At 41.7% G+C, this 16,361-nt stretch overlaps 1 protein-coding gene across 1 annotated transcript in view; it reads right to left on the bottom strand.

The window, feature by feature from the left end:
• LOC142413014 (uncharacterized) overlaps window positions 1-11,557 on the bottom strand; it is a 235,045-nt gene extending 223,488 nt beyond the window's left edge. Inside the window, exon 1 of the mRNA XM_075509042.1 lies at window positions 11,512-11,557. Within this exon, the coding sequence (XP_075365157.1) occupies window positions 11,512-11,534 (23 nt within the window). The 5' untranslated portion in view covers window positions 11,535-11,557. The remainder of the gene's footprint in view (window positions 1-11,511) is intronic.
• Between the last annotated feature and the right edge of the window lie 4,804 nt (window positions 11,558-16,361).

Genomic DNA, 16,361 nt, shown 5'->3' with positions numbered 1-16,361 from the left:
GGGACTCACCAGCACACTGAGAACAGTAGGTCAATGAAAAGCGGGATGAAGAGCCGGTGTGGCAGGAAGAAGGGAATTAGAAAGTTTTGTAAGACCCCAGTTTCCATCAGCTAGGTACAAGCACTTTATGACTTGTTCCCACTGAAACTATGGATTGTATCAAGGTAATAAACATAGGCTATTATCATCTCCCTTGGCACTTCTTTAGCATGTTCATCCTGCAGATCTCAAAATCCTTTACAAACCTCTGGCAAAGGCTGCCTTAAAGTTCTGGAAAAGTCCTCCTGAATGTTATCAGCAATTTATAGACAGAAAGAAAAAAAAACCAACCCAATAAAAAATCATAGCAGTCAAATATTTTTTCCATTATATTAACATCTAGGGATACCCACGGAGGCAAAATCAGTTGTGAAAAAAACATACAGTGAGAGATTAAGTTTTTATAGTATAAATAAACAACACATGAGAAGAAGCAAATGACCATCCCTAATTCACAGAGAAGAAAAAGGCAGTATGTAATGTGTCGAAGTCAAGCAGAAGCAGAGATAGGACATAGTTATCTTCAGGCCCATGCCAGTGCCCCAGGCACAAGTATCGTACAATATAATGCTCTCTCTTTTTGATAAGGTAGTAAAGGGCATGTAACTAATGAGCGTGAATCAGCTGATGGAAAGTTTAGATGAATGTTAACATACAGGTACAGTTTCTTATTTAGTGACATAGTGAACATCTTTGAACTCTATGGTGAAATCTCCATCAATTGGGGAAGGATTTTTTTTTCCTATTTCCTAGTCACCATCCTTTTGTGGCTCTGAAATAAAACTGAGACACATGTGGACAGGTAGCCCCAGCTAGCTTTTATTTTTCTTGGACAGAGTCTACTCTCAAGTGAAGTGGAAGTGTGTCAATATAGTAGTTACTACTCTGTGGAGGATGAAATGCTGTTAAGCTAAAAAGCTAACCTCTTCAGTCAAACTGCCCGTGTAAAATGTCAGAACCTGCCCAATGCAGATAATGGAAAGATTGTAATAAACAAAAATCCTGTTTTATTTATGTGTGAACCAAACGGTCACACTCTGAAGACAGTACACCTTGGTGACAGCACACTGATTAACTCATCTCCAAACCCACAAGCCAGCTCAAGCCAGTAGAAAACAGATGTACTTTTTAAACTAGAATTTTTACTGAGGCTGTTAGAAACAGATCAGAGCAGTGCAGAATAGAAGCAATAACATTACGGCACCTCGCAGATTCTTTTCCCATACACCGGGAGCTGCGCAGTGTGTGTGAGGAGAGGGGAACAGAGAACCGACGCCATCAAGCAGCTGGCCTACAGGGCAGATGGAACTCACCTAGTGAGCAGAACCCGTTCAGCTCTCCCTCTGTAAGAGACCTGTGGCACCTGAGAGAACGAGGGAGCCGGGATGGGTTGATGAGAGCAAATGGCTTTCCGCGAAGGTGTCCTGGAATACGGAGGGTGGATAGGTCGAAAGAGCCTCTCATGAAGATCTCGGAGACTTTTTCAGCACCCAGCACTTTCAGGTATCCCCCTGAAAGAAATATGCTGCCTTAGGGAACTCTGTAACCTGGATTTTTTTTTTTCAGGAAGTTTGAATATTTGGGGTTTAGTTCAATCTCTGTAGTTAGCTTCTGGAGAACTTTTCATTTTACTCAGCCTGAAAACTAAACCAAGGTGGTTTTTGCTTTCACAGGATTTCGTTTTCTCAGGCAAAGGGAGGCACAGCTGAAGCCAAAGCCCACCTTGCCCAGTTCAGCCCTTCCTCCCTCCCCAAGCCCGCCGCGGCCTCGGCGCGGCCCAGGGCGGGAGCAGCCGGCGGCGCTGCGTGCGCCTCAGGGAGGTGCCGCCATCTTGCGGGCAGAGGCGGCAGGGCCACAGCGTCACCGGCGGCACGGGCACGGGGCACCCACGGAACAGCCCGGGCTGGAGGGGACAACACAGGTGCGGGATACCCACGGAACAGCCCGGGCTGGAGGGGACAACACGGGCACGGGGCACCCACGGAACAGCCCGGGCTGGAGGGGACAACACGGGCACAGGACACCCACGGAGCAGCCCAGGGTGGAGGGGACAGTGCGGGCACTGGGCACCCCCGGAGCAGTCCAGGCTGGAGGAGACAACACAGACACAGAACACCCACAGAATGGTCCAGGCTGGAGGGGACAACACAGGCCAGAAACACCCACAGAACAGCCCAGGCTGGAGGGGATCTCGAAAGGTCATCTGGTCCAACCTTTCCATTTTCTCTCTGGACTAGATTTTGTGACAGAAGGACATCTGTGTTACTCCTGTGTCTTCTGTAGCCCACAGGAACAATATACAAGGCCCCTGGCCCAAGTGAAGGTTCAAAGTGTCATTGACTGAACAGCCACGTAAAACAGTGTTTTCAGAATTACACCTGCTTGACCCTTAGGATGATGTTCCTTACAGCAGTACTCTACAGCAGAACATATGCTGTTGCCGTTGAGGAATCATAGAGGGTAAATAGAACAGAAATTTAAAGAAGTCATAGTTAAAGATCATTGAACAAGGAGAGAAGAAAGGAGAGGAAGGATGAATCTCAAACTGGTTCCCAGCTCAGATGCCTGAATGGCAGCAAACAGAATTACTGGCAAAAACCTTGTGTCAGAGAGAAGCGCCAGATGGATCAGTCGTTTCTTTTGTAGTGACCAGGGATGCTCTGCTTTTGCTGAGAAGTTGACATCAGTGCCATCCATATACTGTAATGGATAAACACAAGGTAAAAATGAACATTGGAACCATGCCTGAGTAGTTTTAAGAGCAGCCAAGCCATCATGACAGCGCACATACCTATAGGAAGTAGAACTGTGCTGTGCTAATCAAGAGCCAGAACATCTCACCGTTTTACCACCAGGCTGTACTTGTAAGAAATATGTCTGTCGCTATATATTCTCATTACAAGGTGTTAAAATTGGCTGCTCCTTTTTAACGTATAACATGACTGTACTTTAGTCAGTGTTTCTTGTCTCGTTCAAAAGTAAAACAATTTCTCATCGGCACAAAATAATTGGTGCAGTTGATTTGCATACAGAGGTTTCCATATCACCACCACATCTTGAAACATGAAGTCATATTTCATTGAAAACCCCCAAAAAGGATTATGTACTCACTTCAAAGCAGTTATTATTCAGCATCTGAGAGGTTACTAAGAACCCAAGAAGGATTCGTTGGATTTGTTTCTGCAAATACTGCCACAAATATACTTGAGTCATTTACTTTTGTGGTGCTTATTGCCATGAAAAGATGGAGTTACAGGTCACGTGCCTCTCAGTTCAAATGGAGATTCCTAAAAAAGCTTGGATAAGCTTCTTGCTGATGAATATGCATCAGAAACATATAATATGGCATAACATAGGTGGTCTTTGTCCAGAAGGCTGCTGTGTTCTAGAAGGAATGTAGAAAATAAGACACACCAGGGAACTTGAAGTAAGGATTCTTTTAGTGTGTTTTCCTCCTTTTAAAAAGCTTACTAATCAGCTGGGTATCATCAGTTAGCCTGTTTGCCTCTTCTTTTTGTCTCCCCCATCATCCTCTTCTTTTCAGTTGTATCAGTATTATTGGCCTTTACTAAATGGGCTCTAGTGATGGAGATGATACACTAGTTAAAAGCTCTTTACTGCACATTTATCATGTCCAAAATGAAGTGGTTGTACCCTGGTTTTTGTAATCCCTTTTCCAATTTCAGTTCAACATCAGGGTCCTGATCTCAGGGGTCAATATGGCCTCAAAGTAAAGTCTGCATAAACTTCAAGGCAGAAGGTATTTATAAGATATTGGGCAGAGAAGCAGTATAACCGAAGTACAACGTCAAAAAAACATTTTTTCCAGGCTCAATCTTTAGGTGCAAAGGAAAAGAACTTAAATTGGCAGGAGCATATTCCTAATTGGTTGTTTCAGTAAAAGCAGTTTATTATTTGAAGTGAGAAACTCTCCCCCAGCCTACAAAAATTGGAGATTTACAGTACGATCCCCATCTGGCTTAGGATGACATCAGGACTTTTCAACATGGTATCCAAAACAGTCAGAAGCCCAGTGGTTCGGATATTAACGTAGTGTGCAGAAGCCATGGTTGACTTCTTCCTTTCCCTGATTCAGAGAAGACTGTAACCTCCATCTGCCATCTCTCAGGTAAGTTTTATCTGTACACTGCCTTGCTGAGGACTCTGACAAGACTTATCCCTCCATCTCAGAAAAGAGCTTTGACAAATAGGCTGTTCTTTTTTCGCGTAGGAGATCTTTATGTTAAAAGCAGCTCAGATAACAAAGGCTTGACTATTTGTGATTGAGCGTAGAGGCTCATTTACTTTGCTGTTTTTAAAGGCAGGATCCCAGTCAATGTTTCTTGTAGTCAAGGAGAATTTGAGTTCAAAGGAATTTAAACTGTGTCCCAGCAAAGCACTATGGCACGGAAACAGGATAGAGAGCTTGGATGCATGTTCTGGATCTGTTTCATAAATAAAGGGTTTGGGGCCCATGCAGTACTAAAAAGATTTCCAGTGATTTCAAGACCTACAACCAGATCTCTTGGGTGAAGTTTCCTATTATATAGGACTGCTATACGTATGCTTAATTGCACAATTTCCTTTGTAAGTGAAAAAAAAAAACAACTATTATCATTAGCCTGTGGCTTTGCAGTCTTGGCATAATATCTGGGTAAGCACCAACCAATTGGAACACACTCTGCAGTTTTTGCATAGAGAAGTTGTGACTAGTAACAGCTTTGGCACCTTAAATAGTGTTTATTATTGCTAGAAGAAATCCTGTACTAACTAAAAATATTGGGCATATGCCACTTGCAGGTTTATCATCAGAGGACACTCTACATGTGCCTTTTAGAAGGCAAACAATATCTACGTGCTTGCTTCTTTACTACTTCTCATTTAACTGAGTTCCATTCTTGCATGTCTTCCATTTTCTTCACGTGCTAAACCAGAAGCACCAACACCTTTCAGCTGTCTACACTAAGGAAGGCGTTTACTTAACTACGTTAATGAATTACTGTGAGAAAGAGGGTGCTGGCACTTTGGGAGAAGAACGGATGTTAGGGTTAGGCTAAAGCAATGGAAGAGACAAACTCCTTTGACCCTGTGGCAGCAGAAAGAGAGAGAGAGGTACTTTTGGGACAGTGAGAACTTAATAGATGGTGCAGAGTGAGAAAACCTGTAATAGCCATGAAATCAACTTGTCTATTAGAACCAGGAAATGTTAATGTTCCAGGTTAGCTTTTGAAGCAACTTCTTCTAGGTTTTCTCTGAGGATCTGACCTGAGAAGCCAGAGATGGAGGGGTGTTTAGGGCAGCCTGCTCTCTCTCTGCAACAAGGTGTGTGCCCAGTTGTGCTTTGGTCCCCCGACAGCACCCAGCATAACAACCTGGTAGATGCTGTAGCTTCCATACATGCACATGCAGGTCGCCCAGAGCACTCTACTATCCCATGAAGTTTATAGGCCAATATTCACCAAGCAGGAATTTTGTGGGAGTACTAGCTTGCCTGAGAAGGTAGTTAATATGCCAAATATCAAGTTTAAACCAAATCCTGCTCTTCTGGGACAACTGTTTTCCTCAGGTGACATTATGGAGTGTCATCCAGCCTCTGCAAAACGTGACATTTTCAACTGTGTGTTGCGTCACACACAAATGAGCTAACATGATATATTTGCATGGTTCTGAAGTGAGTTGTATAAAGTACATTGCTAGCAGTGTGAAGCTAGTTAAAGTCAGGGTTTTAGCTGTTCCCTTCAAATAAGGAAAGGAACCTGTTTCCAAGCAAAATAGCCTAGATACCATCATTCCCACTCAAAAAATTGAAATTTATTTTCCATTTTTAAAAATTCACTTTGTTTCAGACCAGGCTGTGTGCCTTTGATAGTTATAGAGAAATATTGGCATATTTGGATATAAGTGATGTGTCCAAAGAGGATGGGTAATCCTGACTGATCCTGAGGCTTCATGTCTTCAAAAAATCGTATAAAACCTACTTCTTGAACTAGTTTCAAAATTGGCACTGAAAGACATGAACAGAGCCCTAAAAGACAGTGTATGCTGACCTGAGAGAAAAAAAAGACAGATTCAGAAAGTTCAGTAAGCCCACTTTGAAACCTAATATGTCTCCAAATGCCACTGTGATAAATGCAGTAAAAATTTCATTTTTTTAGGACGAGCAAATCAAAGTGGAGTGTGAAATGTACAATGTGATCTAGTCTATGGTTACTATAATCTATTAACCAAACTTCATTTATGTGTCCCAAAACACAGACAACCCTCTTTCCTCAAAATATCCTGCAAAAGTGAAAAAGGGAGAGTCTGACCTCAAAAGCTCTTCAACACTGTAACAGTAGATCAAGTGTATTTTAATTAGAAAAAGATTCGGACTGCAGAATACAGGTCTGGCTCTGGATCTAAACTGCTCCAAAATGCAGTCTGGCTGTCATATTTCAGCTGGGGCCTCTTACTTTTACTGGGGAAATAAAGATGAAAAAATTCTCCACTGTAACATTGGTGTGAGTCCAAATTGACAATAAAAGTACCAGAGTGTCTTGGGATTTACTCTAACAGGAAGTTTTATCCTGCATATCAGCATTAGTCATGCATTAGGTTATAAGTCAAGTCAAAACAAAGTAATCACATATTAAATTGTGAAGTCAAAAGAAAGTAAAAGTGAAATCTTGAGTACACTATATTCAATAAGCGGATGTTGACTTTAATAGAACCAGTATGTCACCCAGAAAACTGCCTGTAGGAATGCAAGTCTTTGTTTTATATACATAATATGCATTACATACTATGCTCCTCTTCTGAGAAGTGAAGACCTTGGGTAAATATATATGCATACTTGATTTGATGAGGAATTGCACTTCTAATCAACCATTCTTAAAGGGAGGAGGTCAGTAATTATTTTACCTAACTGTAACCTTCAGATTTGGACATTTCTGCTATCTGAAACTGGAGAAAAACATCAGCTTCCTAGCAGTGTGTTTATTCTACAGGTACTACATGAACTCAAAAGCCATGTTGCTTTGTTGCAGCAGTCTTCTCCATTCTTTGAGGCACTTTATAGATAAAACAAGTTAATTTTAAGCAACCAGGAAGTTTACCTGAGTCACTGTAGAAAGCTCACCATAATAAAATATTATTTTACCAAAATTTGGCAAACTCACTCTCCTCATTGCTGGTATTTGAATGCTAAAATATCAAATAATGTATTTTGATTTCCAATTGTTTTTGTTATTTTACCCCTTGGAATAACACAGCTCTACCCCAGATGTACTTTAATCTTCCTTACTGCTTCTGCCAAGTTTCTGTTTTCTGTTTTCCATTTGCTTAGTGCTCTCATCATCAGCGATATGTCTGTGTCACTTCCTCCCTATATGTTCAGGCTTTTTCTTGAATCGTGCAATATATAAGAAGAAAAGCCAAGAGGAGAATGCAAGCTCTTTATGGTTGCTATTTTTAAATACAGGAACTTCTGTGGGGCTGTTTGAAGAGATTCCTTTTGAAGAGTAGATAATACACAACATGCTAGAAATAACATGCGTGTACAACTAGTCTTACAAAATCTCATGTCCCTGCCGTCTAGCAGGTCAGCATAAGTGAGACTCCAAAAAGCACAAAATATCCAAAGAGAAACAACAGAGAATCAGGTTCCCAAGTGTACCTGATGCTGTGGGGATTTGGGATATTTGCTGAAACACGTGGACTGTCACCAGTGATCTGGGCCACTGGGTTGCTGGTATCCCTTCCCTCTCTCCCCCTCTTCTCCTCAAGGATTGGCCTGACTTAAGGTAAATGCAACTTTGATTCCTACGGATGCAAGGCTAACTGCCCCGTGACTCAAAACCTCCTCTTTTCAGATCAAGGGCTGAATAGGTGGGGAGGAAGGGAGAGCCCCTTTGAGCCTGGAGACGAGACAGGCAACGGAATCCCAGGGGCAGCAGAGAGATAGGGAGCTCAGTCCATTCCTGTTTGTTCTTCCTAGGACTATATGCGTTGCCACCCTCTTTTAAATCACAGGGCACCTTCTTGAGGGACCATCAGTTCCTCAGTCTGCTGGCAGTCACATATTGTAGTTCTGAACCACCACCTGGGGACAAGGTTATCTTACATTTAAAATAGAATGAGCGGAAAATAGCAAGAATATGTTCACAGTATACTAGGCTATTCTACTATGAAACAGCAAGAGGAATCTAGGTAAGACAAACACTGTCTTTGGGTTTCTGCCAGGATATAAATGTATTCCAGCTAAGAACTTTTGTAGCATTAAATGGTGCCATGGTACCAGGCAGCGTGCTGGGGTATGATGACAACTGTGCTCTAGCAATGTGATTCCACTTCAGAGAGTGTAATCAGGAGTAAAACCACCGATGCTGCTTAATACTCTAATCCTGTTCACATTCCTGTTTTACTACCAGTTTTCTATTACTTTTGCCTAAACAAATAGTTCCAACAGAAGCTTATCTTTGAAAATCTTGTGTTTTATAGTTTACTATGAAAAGTAGTGGTAGCTTTTCCTGTGCTTCCAATATTTATAGTGTGTTTTCCCATGCTACTAGACCCTAGTTGATACCACATTTCAGCCTTTCCCCCATGGCTCACTCTCCTCTACCCAGCCACCGATTTGCATGAAACTTTCAGGAATGTAATATCTGAGATTGCTGCCCTCTGATAAGTCTGATTGAATAAGCGAATGAATTGCAAGGCTTTAAAGAGAACAACACGCAAACACAACACCCTTGCCTGACTAGCATCATTTCCTAAGCAAACCAAATAAAATTAAAAAACAAACAAACAAACAAAAAATCATGCACTGAGCTGGACTTCATGCCTCTTAGAGGCTGTTCATCGTCATGGCCAGAACACAAGAACGTCTGATAACACAGATGAGTAGGTTTTACTCTCAAGGCTCATTATTTATTATGCAGTATTCCCTACCAAGATTCTTAGTAGCAGCCATAGCACTTCTTTATTCACAGTGTAAATGTGCTGTGTAAATGCTTGTAAAACTTTACGAGCTCCATTGCCTCAAAGCACTTACAATTCAGGTATGATTAACAAATCATGCATGTGCACACTGTCTCTTGTCTCTCCCTAACCTTTCAGAGCAATACTCCAGTTAGTTTGTGTCATATCACAGGCAAAGAGCTCCTCTACACTGACTGAGCAGTGTTGTTAGGGTGTTTTTTGTTAGCTAACTCTAAAAGACATGAGTCCCCTTGTAACGGAGCTGTATCAGAGACTTAATTAACTTTACTTTTTTCACCCACACACGGTCCACCAGCTGTTGCCTTCATCTCACACACTCCCTGCCTTGCTTATTGATGCTGCTGAGCACCCACACCCTCATTAATAATTGCTTTACTCCACGGCCTGACCTCTGTGAGACTTCTTTAGGGTGTAAAGCAGCAGCCTGGTTCTACTCAGTCTTCTGGAGAGCTCCCACTAGGTGGCACCGACTATCTGGGATTGCCCGAGACTGAGATTCTTCTCTCTGCCTTGCATATGCATTTCCCTTGCTTTGCTCCAGGTCTTCTCTCCCTTTTTGCAGCATTTCCAAACACTGAGCTCATCGGTTTTAATAACTGCAAAAACAAACAGCTCCAGGGATCTTTTTTCCTGTCCTTACAGTACTGCACGGATCCAAGCCAAAAGACAAGCTATGCTTTTTCACAGACAAAAAGATCAATTTCCAATGCCGTTTCTACAGTTAGTTCAAGAACCTTACTGGTATAACCGTTAATTACTTCTTTCAGGACCATCTTCATACAACAAGTCCTTAGTGGTTCTTTACTTTGTCATCCTCACTTACATGTGCATGCATAATAAACCTAATCTCTGCAAGAATACCCATTATCCCAGACAGACTGACGAGCCGGACAAACAGGGAAAGCTGTGAGGAAAACTGATGTGGAGTGACTGAGAGCTGCGAGCAGGCATTTATCTCCTGGTAAATGGGAGGAGGGGGAGAGAGTCCTACACAAAACCTTGTGAAGGGAACTCAAACAGAAAATGAATCAGGCAAAATGTGGCTCAATGAGTTTTTGGTAGCAAACAAAAAACAATAATTCTCTCAAAAGGAAGTAGTCAAGAGTAATTCCTTACCAATAGGACTGACATAATTTTGGATCTCTCAGACATACAATATTCACAGTGCACAATGATGAACGATTTAAAACACAGTGAAGAGCTGTACTTGTATCAGTCAAATGGAGAAAAGGTTTGCAAACCTGGGGACCAGGATCATCATCTGTTAGGGTGTCCAGTCACATGCACTGAGCCATCTGAACACCAGAACCATGTTAATCCTACAGCAGCTCACATGGTAAATAAGCATTCCACTCAAATTCTTCAAGGCATTTGAGCTACCAGTCAGACAAATACTTGCACAGAAAGTAAACACTAACCAAAAAACAACCAAAACCACCCCCACACGGGGAAAAAAATTGGGGAATTACAGAATTTTCTAAAATACAACAAATGCATAGGGTTTTTACTTCAATTAAGGGCTTCTTTTCTTTAGCAAGAGCTCAGTGAGTTCCTCAATAGCCTTTTACAAATTGAGGCCTAGACACTGCAAACAAGTACATATGGGTTTAAGTGCAACCACTCCTACCGAGTTCAACAGTGACACTTGAAACATGAAATGGTACAAATGTTTCAGGAGAAGAGCTTAAGATTTTTCCGACAGGTCTTTCTCAAATTCAGCTATTTCCTCCACTCCTCAATACTCTTTTATGTTCCCAAACAAATCTGTAAAATTCCTTTGCACTGGAACTAACTTTATTTTGTAATGTAACAGCAAAGTACTTCCAAGACTAACAATTAGGACAGATAGTCATGCTTTGTGAGAGAAGCCTGCACACATTTTCCTGGTGTATAAGAGCAGCACAAAAGCTACAAGTAAATAACTGAAATTAAAATAAAACTACAATCCAGGGATAACCCTGTAACTGACCGGAAAAACAGTTTCTATTTCTGACTCTGGCAGGCCATGATAATATCACTAATGGAGATGGCAGTCCCATGAAGGTGAAAATGAATGTGAATATGGTTGTTAAAGTCCTGAGTTCATTTTAATCTCATTTAAAGTTCTTTATCTACATTTCTTCAGATTTTATACATAAGTTCCTGAGTGCTTGTTTTCTCTCCTCTAATTAACTCTACAAACAGTTCTTTCCAAACTCTGCTTAAAAGTCTCCATTTCAGATCCTTAAAAAATCACAAAGATATCACAGATATAAATATCAATGAAATTTGCATTAGTTCATCAGTCACTACCTTATCTTACAGTGCAATGATGATGGAAACAATTATGAAGATGAGGTTTCTCTTTCCTGGAAGGCCAGACAGTTTTACAGCTGTAGGATATCAGACCCTGGCTTTTATTCAGATGCTGGAAAACCAAAAGACTGTGAAAAAATAGACAAGTCCGACAAGACTGGAAAAAGCAGGGGATGGAACAATTCAAAATTCACTGACCTATTTACTCCTCCATCTGCCATGGCCTCCAGTCTGGACAGCCCAATGGGAAATGCACCAGGAAAATGTAATCACTGGGGATTATTCTGTGTATCAGAAAAAACAATGTCTGTAGCCAGCATTCCCAAGTTCGACATTTTCCTCTAACTCATAAAATATGGAATGCAACTGCTATCTTTTGAAACAGCAAAATGAGGAAACCCACTTCCCTCACAGAATTTTTCAGCTAGGACACAGGATTCCCCAACACTCTGTTGCGCGGAAAAACCACCAGGCTCCTGTGTCCAAACTGTTCTTCTTCTATTTGCATGCTGCTCCCCCAGGAGTTAGATTTTTCTCCTGTTCCCACCTCACTGCAGGCACAGCCCCATGTCTTTTATGTGTAGTTGCTCATACTACAACACACATCCACCTGCGTGGTGCAGGCTGAGCGTTATTGTTGTTTGCATTTCACGTAGTGGTTCAGGTCGATCTGTAGTATGAACAAAACACACAGAAGCAAAATACACACAGATCCCTGTCTCGGAGCACTTCTGTTCTATGCAAATAACATGGTGTTAGATAAGTGCCTAAAGGCTCAAATATCCAGCCCCTTAATCGTACGAGTATTCATATTATCATTAGCACTCAAACATTATTATTTTTCTTTTTTGTAAAATGCCAGCCCTCAGGAACACAGGGGCTTCCAATTGCAAGTTTCTTATAAGGTGGATCATCTGACCATTGTCTAAAGTCAATTCATGACTTAACATGGTATTTAAATGATTTGGGATCCTAATATTTGTTTTAAGTGTTTACTATCAGTTTTTATGATAGCTGTTATGTTAAGAACAATGGAGCATGTAATGGTATTGAGGAGTTTTTTTCTGGGGATTGCAGCAAAAGGCTGATCAAATTCCAGTGTTTCTTAGAACTTGTTCTGCCTTGACAGGCAACTAATAGCTCCAACACAGGATACACTGGAGTACTGCCCTTTGAAGTTCATCTGTGGTGACTGTATAGCAATGACGTAAGTAATGTACGGCAATTCCAAGTGCGTCCTATATGTGTCACACGTATGGTGAATTTGTAGATCTGTGGCATACATAGCTCTGTTACTTCCTAGTCCTGTTAAAATAACTGTACATTTTAATGCATCTGCTTACCTACATTAATTATTTACAAAGGATAATCTTTTGGAGCCAGTAAAATGACAAGACTTTTTAAGTTAGGAAGCACCAGAAACAAGATATTCAAAGTCAGAGTGTAGCCTCCTTACTCATCTCCACTAGTAACCACAGTTTCTCACCTCAGTATGGAATCCTGTTTAAATTGTTCTATGTACCTACGCAGAATTTTCTTACCAGTGTTTTATCCCCATTCCTACCATGAATGCTGAGTGATTTAGAAAAAATGTATCTTTATATGCATCCATGAGGTGGAAGTCAGTCATCATCTACTGTTCTACAGCCTGAACTGAGGCACCAGAAAACAAATGTCAAAGCTGTGTTAATTTTGAGTGTCCAGTTTGGGATACCTTATGTTTGATTTTTTTTTTTCAGAATATTAAGTAGCATAGCACTTTCTATATTAAAACACAGCCCTCCTTGTCCTCACCTCAAATTAGGACATCAGCAAACAGAGTTCAACTGATTACTTAAGCTGGACGCTCAGACACAGGCAGCTGATAGGTCAACTATAAAAAGCCTGACTTCCCCTAATGGCACAAACTATGACCTCAGGCAAGGATAAATTCAATTTTCCCAGGAGCATTCACCTCTTCAAGTCCAACCTTTTTATTCCTTCAGTTCCTGACCACTAATAAATGACACTGAGCATTAAAACAATCTTTGTACGCATTAGTAAGCTTCAGTCACTTGACAAAAAGGTCATTCTTGCCTAAACATCTGCAGTTGGAATGTACTTTGTAGCTGGAGAGGTAAAAACATATGCCTTGCCAGTACATTCCTTAACTTCTGGCAACCAAATGAATGGGCTGTGACTTGCATGGGACAACCTTCACTGTACATTTCCATCGCTTTGGATCCCTGATCCATTGATTGGTAGGATTTAAAAAAAAATAGAAGACCTGCTGCCTGATCTATTTAACTGCTGTGTTCATTGGATCATTCTGGAAAATTCAAAGCTGTTCGATGATTATTTTTATTAGAAACTGGTATCCCTAGCTACAAAATAATCACAGAATCAAACTTAGTAAAACTGACAGTGAAAAAATAACAGAAAAGACGAGAGAATTACATTAAGAGGAGGAAAACAAACAAAGGAAACAAAAACCCATGTAGTTCTGTGATGTCCAAACTTACTGGGGACTGGCTACCCACATCTTGTGGTTGATGGTGAGAACCCATGTCCCAAAGAAATGGGATATTTCTAACATCTCTCCCCTGAACAGGTTCTCTTATCCAGCTGAGGCTGAGCACATGTACCCTTTCCTTGTGTTAGGGAACTTACAGGGTTACACTTTATATATTGCTCCTCTAATTTCTCAAAACTTATAGGAACTTCATTTTGCTCAACACTTCTACAACCTGGTTACCAGTGCGTTGGCCAACCACTTGTACTTGCAAGGCACAAACTGACAGACGGTTTGATTGCACAAGCCTCATTTACTTAGGAAATTAAGCTAAAGATGATAAATAGGTGTGTATAAATGCCTGCCCATGAATTCCCTGTTGCAACCTTCCCATGGTACAACATAGCTCAGAAAGCACTCATCCCCCATCTTTTCTGATTATATCAGTAACTTATTCAGTGATTAGTCAAAGCAACATTCCTCTCCTAGCAACTAAGTTAATGCTTTTTAATATATTACAGTCTCTTTTAGGTCCAAACCTTTCTATTTTGGGACTTCCAATTCAAATTTGCCTAATAGCTTCACATAACAGTCCCTTGCTCCCAATGCATTCCTCATTTTAACTCTAATTGGTTTGCTCATGAAGAATCACAATTTACATGAGCTGAAAAGGAGATATATCACTAGCTATTACTGAATATAAGTAATATTTGATTAAGCAAAAGGAGATACTCATTTGCTTTTGTCTCAGCATTTGTTAATGATATTGCCAATTTCTATAAGCAGATGAAGTATATTTGCAACATAATCAATTAAATGTGTTTGGAATAGGTATTAAATAATGATGTCAGTTCAGTGTCCTCTTAAATTTATTATGTCTATTCATCATAATGATATCCCAAAGTGACTACCATACTCAGATGAAGTTGCTGGTTAGCCAAGTGTTCTCCAGTGCAAAGTGATCAAAACTAAAGGTGTAGACTGGTTTTATGAAAGGTAATGTCAGCAAGAAGTGGAAACACAAGAAATTAACTAATTCGAATAGCTGCAATACTGAAGTATAAATCATCTTCAGTGATTTCAAAGTCTCATTCTACTTAACTGAGCTCAGCCTGAGGAGCCTGGTAATGCAGAAATGCACAGGACATCTCTGAAGGAGTCTGGGAGAGGAAGGGAAGCTGGAGTTTGGGTGCTACTAAGAAACCTACTGGGACTACTTTGAGAAAGAAATGGATTCTATAAACCTGCAGGAAGATAAGTCAATTTGAAACACTCATGGTTTTAACAAAAGTTTTTAACTGTAACTTCAAGAACTTCAGGAAGCTTCTTAAAGGCAAGGGAAAAGAATATGATTTTTTAAAAAAATATCACTATTTCAAAGCAAGTACAATTTCTTTCTGGGTGTCTGACTCGTAATTTTGAACACTTTGGTCCTCAAGCAGAGAGCATGGCATTCCGTTAAATTAAAAGACAACAAATGTAAATTTGAAATACATTTAGATAGAAGTCATACCAGCTTGTGGTACTGACTGCTATTAATTACTGGTATATGTAGAATATTTGAATAACAAATCTTTAAGCCTCTTTGATGTAGTTTTTCTTTTGAGGCCAGAATAATGCCTGTGAAAAACACAGATCAACAAGTTAGACATATTTAGAAAAAATAACTTTGGAGTATGCCTTTGATTTTTTTGCTTATTATTACTTCTAGTTTAGCTTGGGTCTTGGTTGTTGCTTTTCTTTCCTTACACTAGTAGAGAGAACTCTAGTTACACTAATTCTGAAATTATGGTGATTAAGGATAAACGCCGTAAGACCTGCCTCACCTTTTTACGCACGACTGTGGCATTTGGGAGCACTACATTACCACAGACATACTCTGCCCCTGAATTACGATTCACCAGCGACCTGCGTGTGACTCTTGGAGAAGGAAAAGGCAAAGAGCGGCGAAGGCCGTGACGCACAGTACCTCTTGGGTGCGGCCGGCACCCTGAAACAAAGTACGGTCAACGACCTATGAAAAAAATAAATTAATCTGCTGCAGGGTGTAAATTAATCCGGCGCTTAGTTATAAAAACAGGCTCTTCGGGACTTCGCCTTCTCAGTACGAGACCTCTCACGCCCAGGAGCCGGGCGTCCCGCAGGCCCCTCTGAGCCCTGGTGTGGCTGCGGGGGCCGGGCACCCTCCAACCGCCACAGGCCTTGTCACCCCCTGCCCTGCGGCTGTCCCAGGCGGTGCCACACCGGCTGCCACACGCGCCCTGTCCCACACGGTGTCACTCCGGCCCCGCTGCCCCCTCAGACGGGGGCCGGGCGGGCACACAGGCCTCGGCTGCCCCGGCCCCTGCGCGAAACCACCCCGCCGCCCCGACCCCGAGGCGCCCCGCGCAGCGGGCCGGGCGGGTGGGCGCCGGGCGTGAGGAGAGGGGCGGGCGGAGGGAAGCGGAGCGCCCGGCGGGCCGGACGGACGCGGCGGGCACCCAATGCGCTCAGGCGCTGCCGCCCCGAAGGGAGGGGAGAGCCCCGCGCTTGGGCCCAATGAGGCCGCGCCCGGAGC

The sequence above is a fragment of the Mycteria americana genome, chromosome 7 (genome assembly GCF_035582795.1).
Source record: "Mycteria americana isolate JAX WOST 10 ecotype Jacksonville Zoo and Gardens chromosome 7, USCA_MyAme_1.0, whole genome shotgun sequence".
Taxonomy (NCBI): Eukaryota; Metazoa; Chordata; class Aves; order Ciconiiformes; family Ciconiidae; genus Mycteria; species Mycteria americana.
This window is presented reverse-complemented; position numbering and strand designations above follow the sequence as displayed.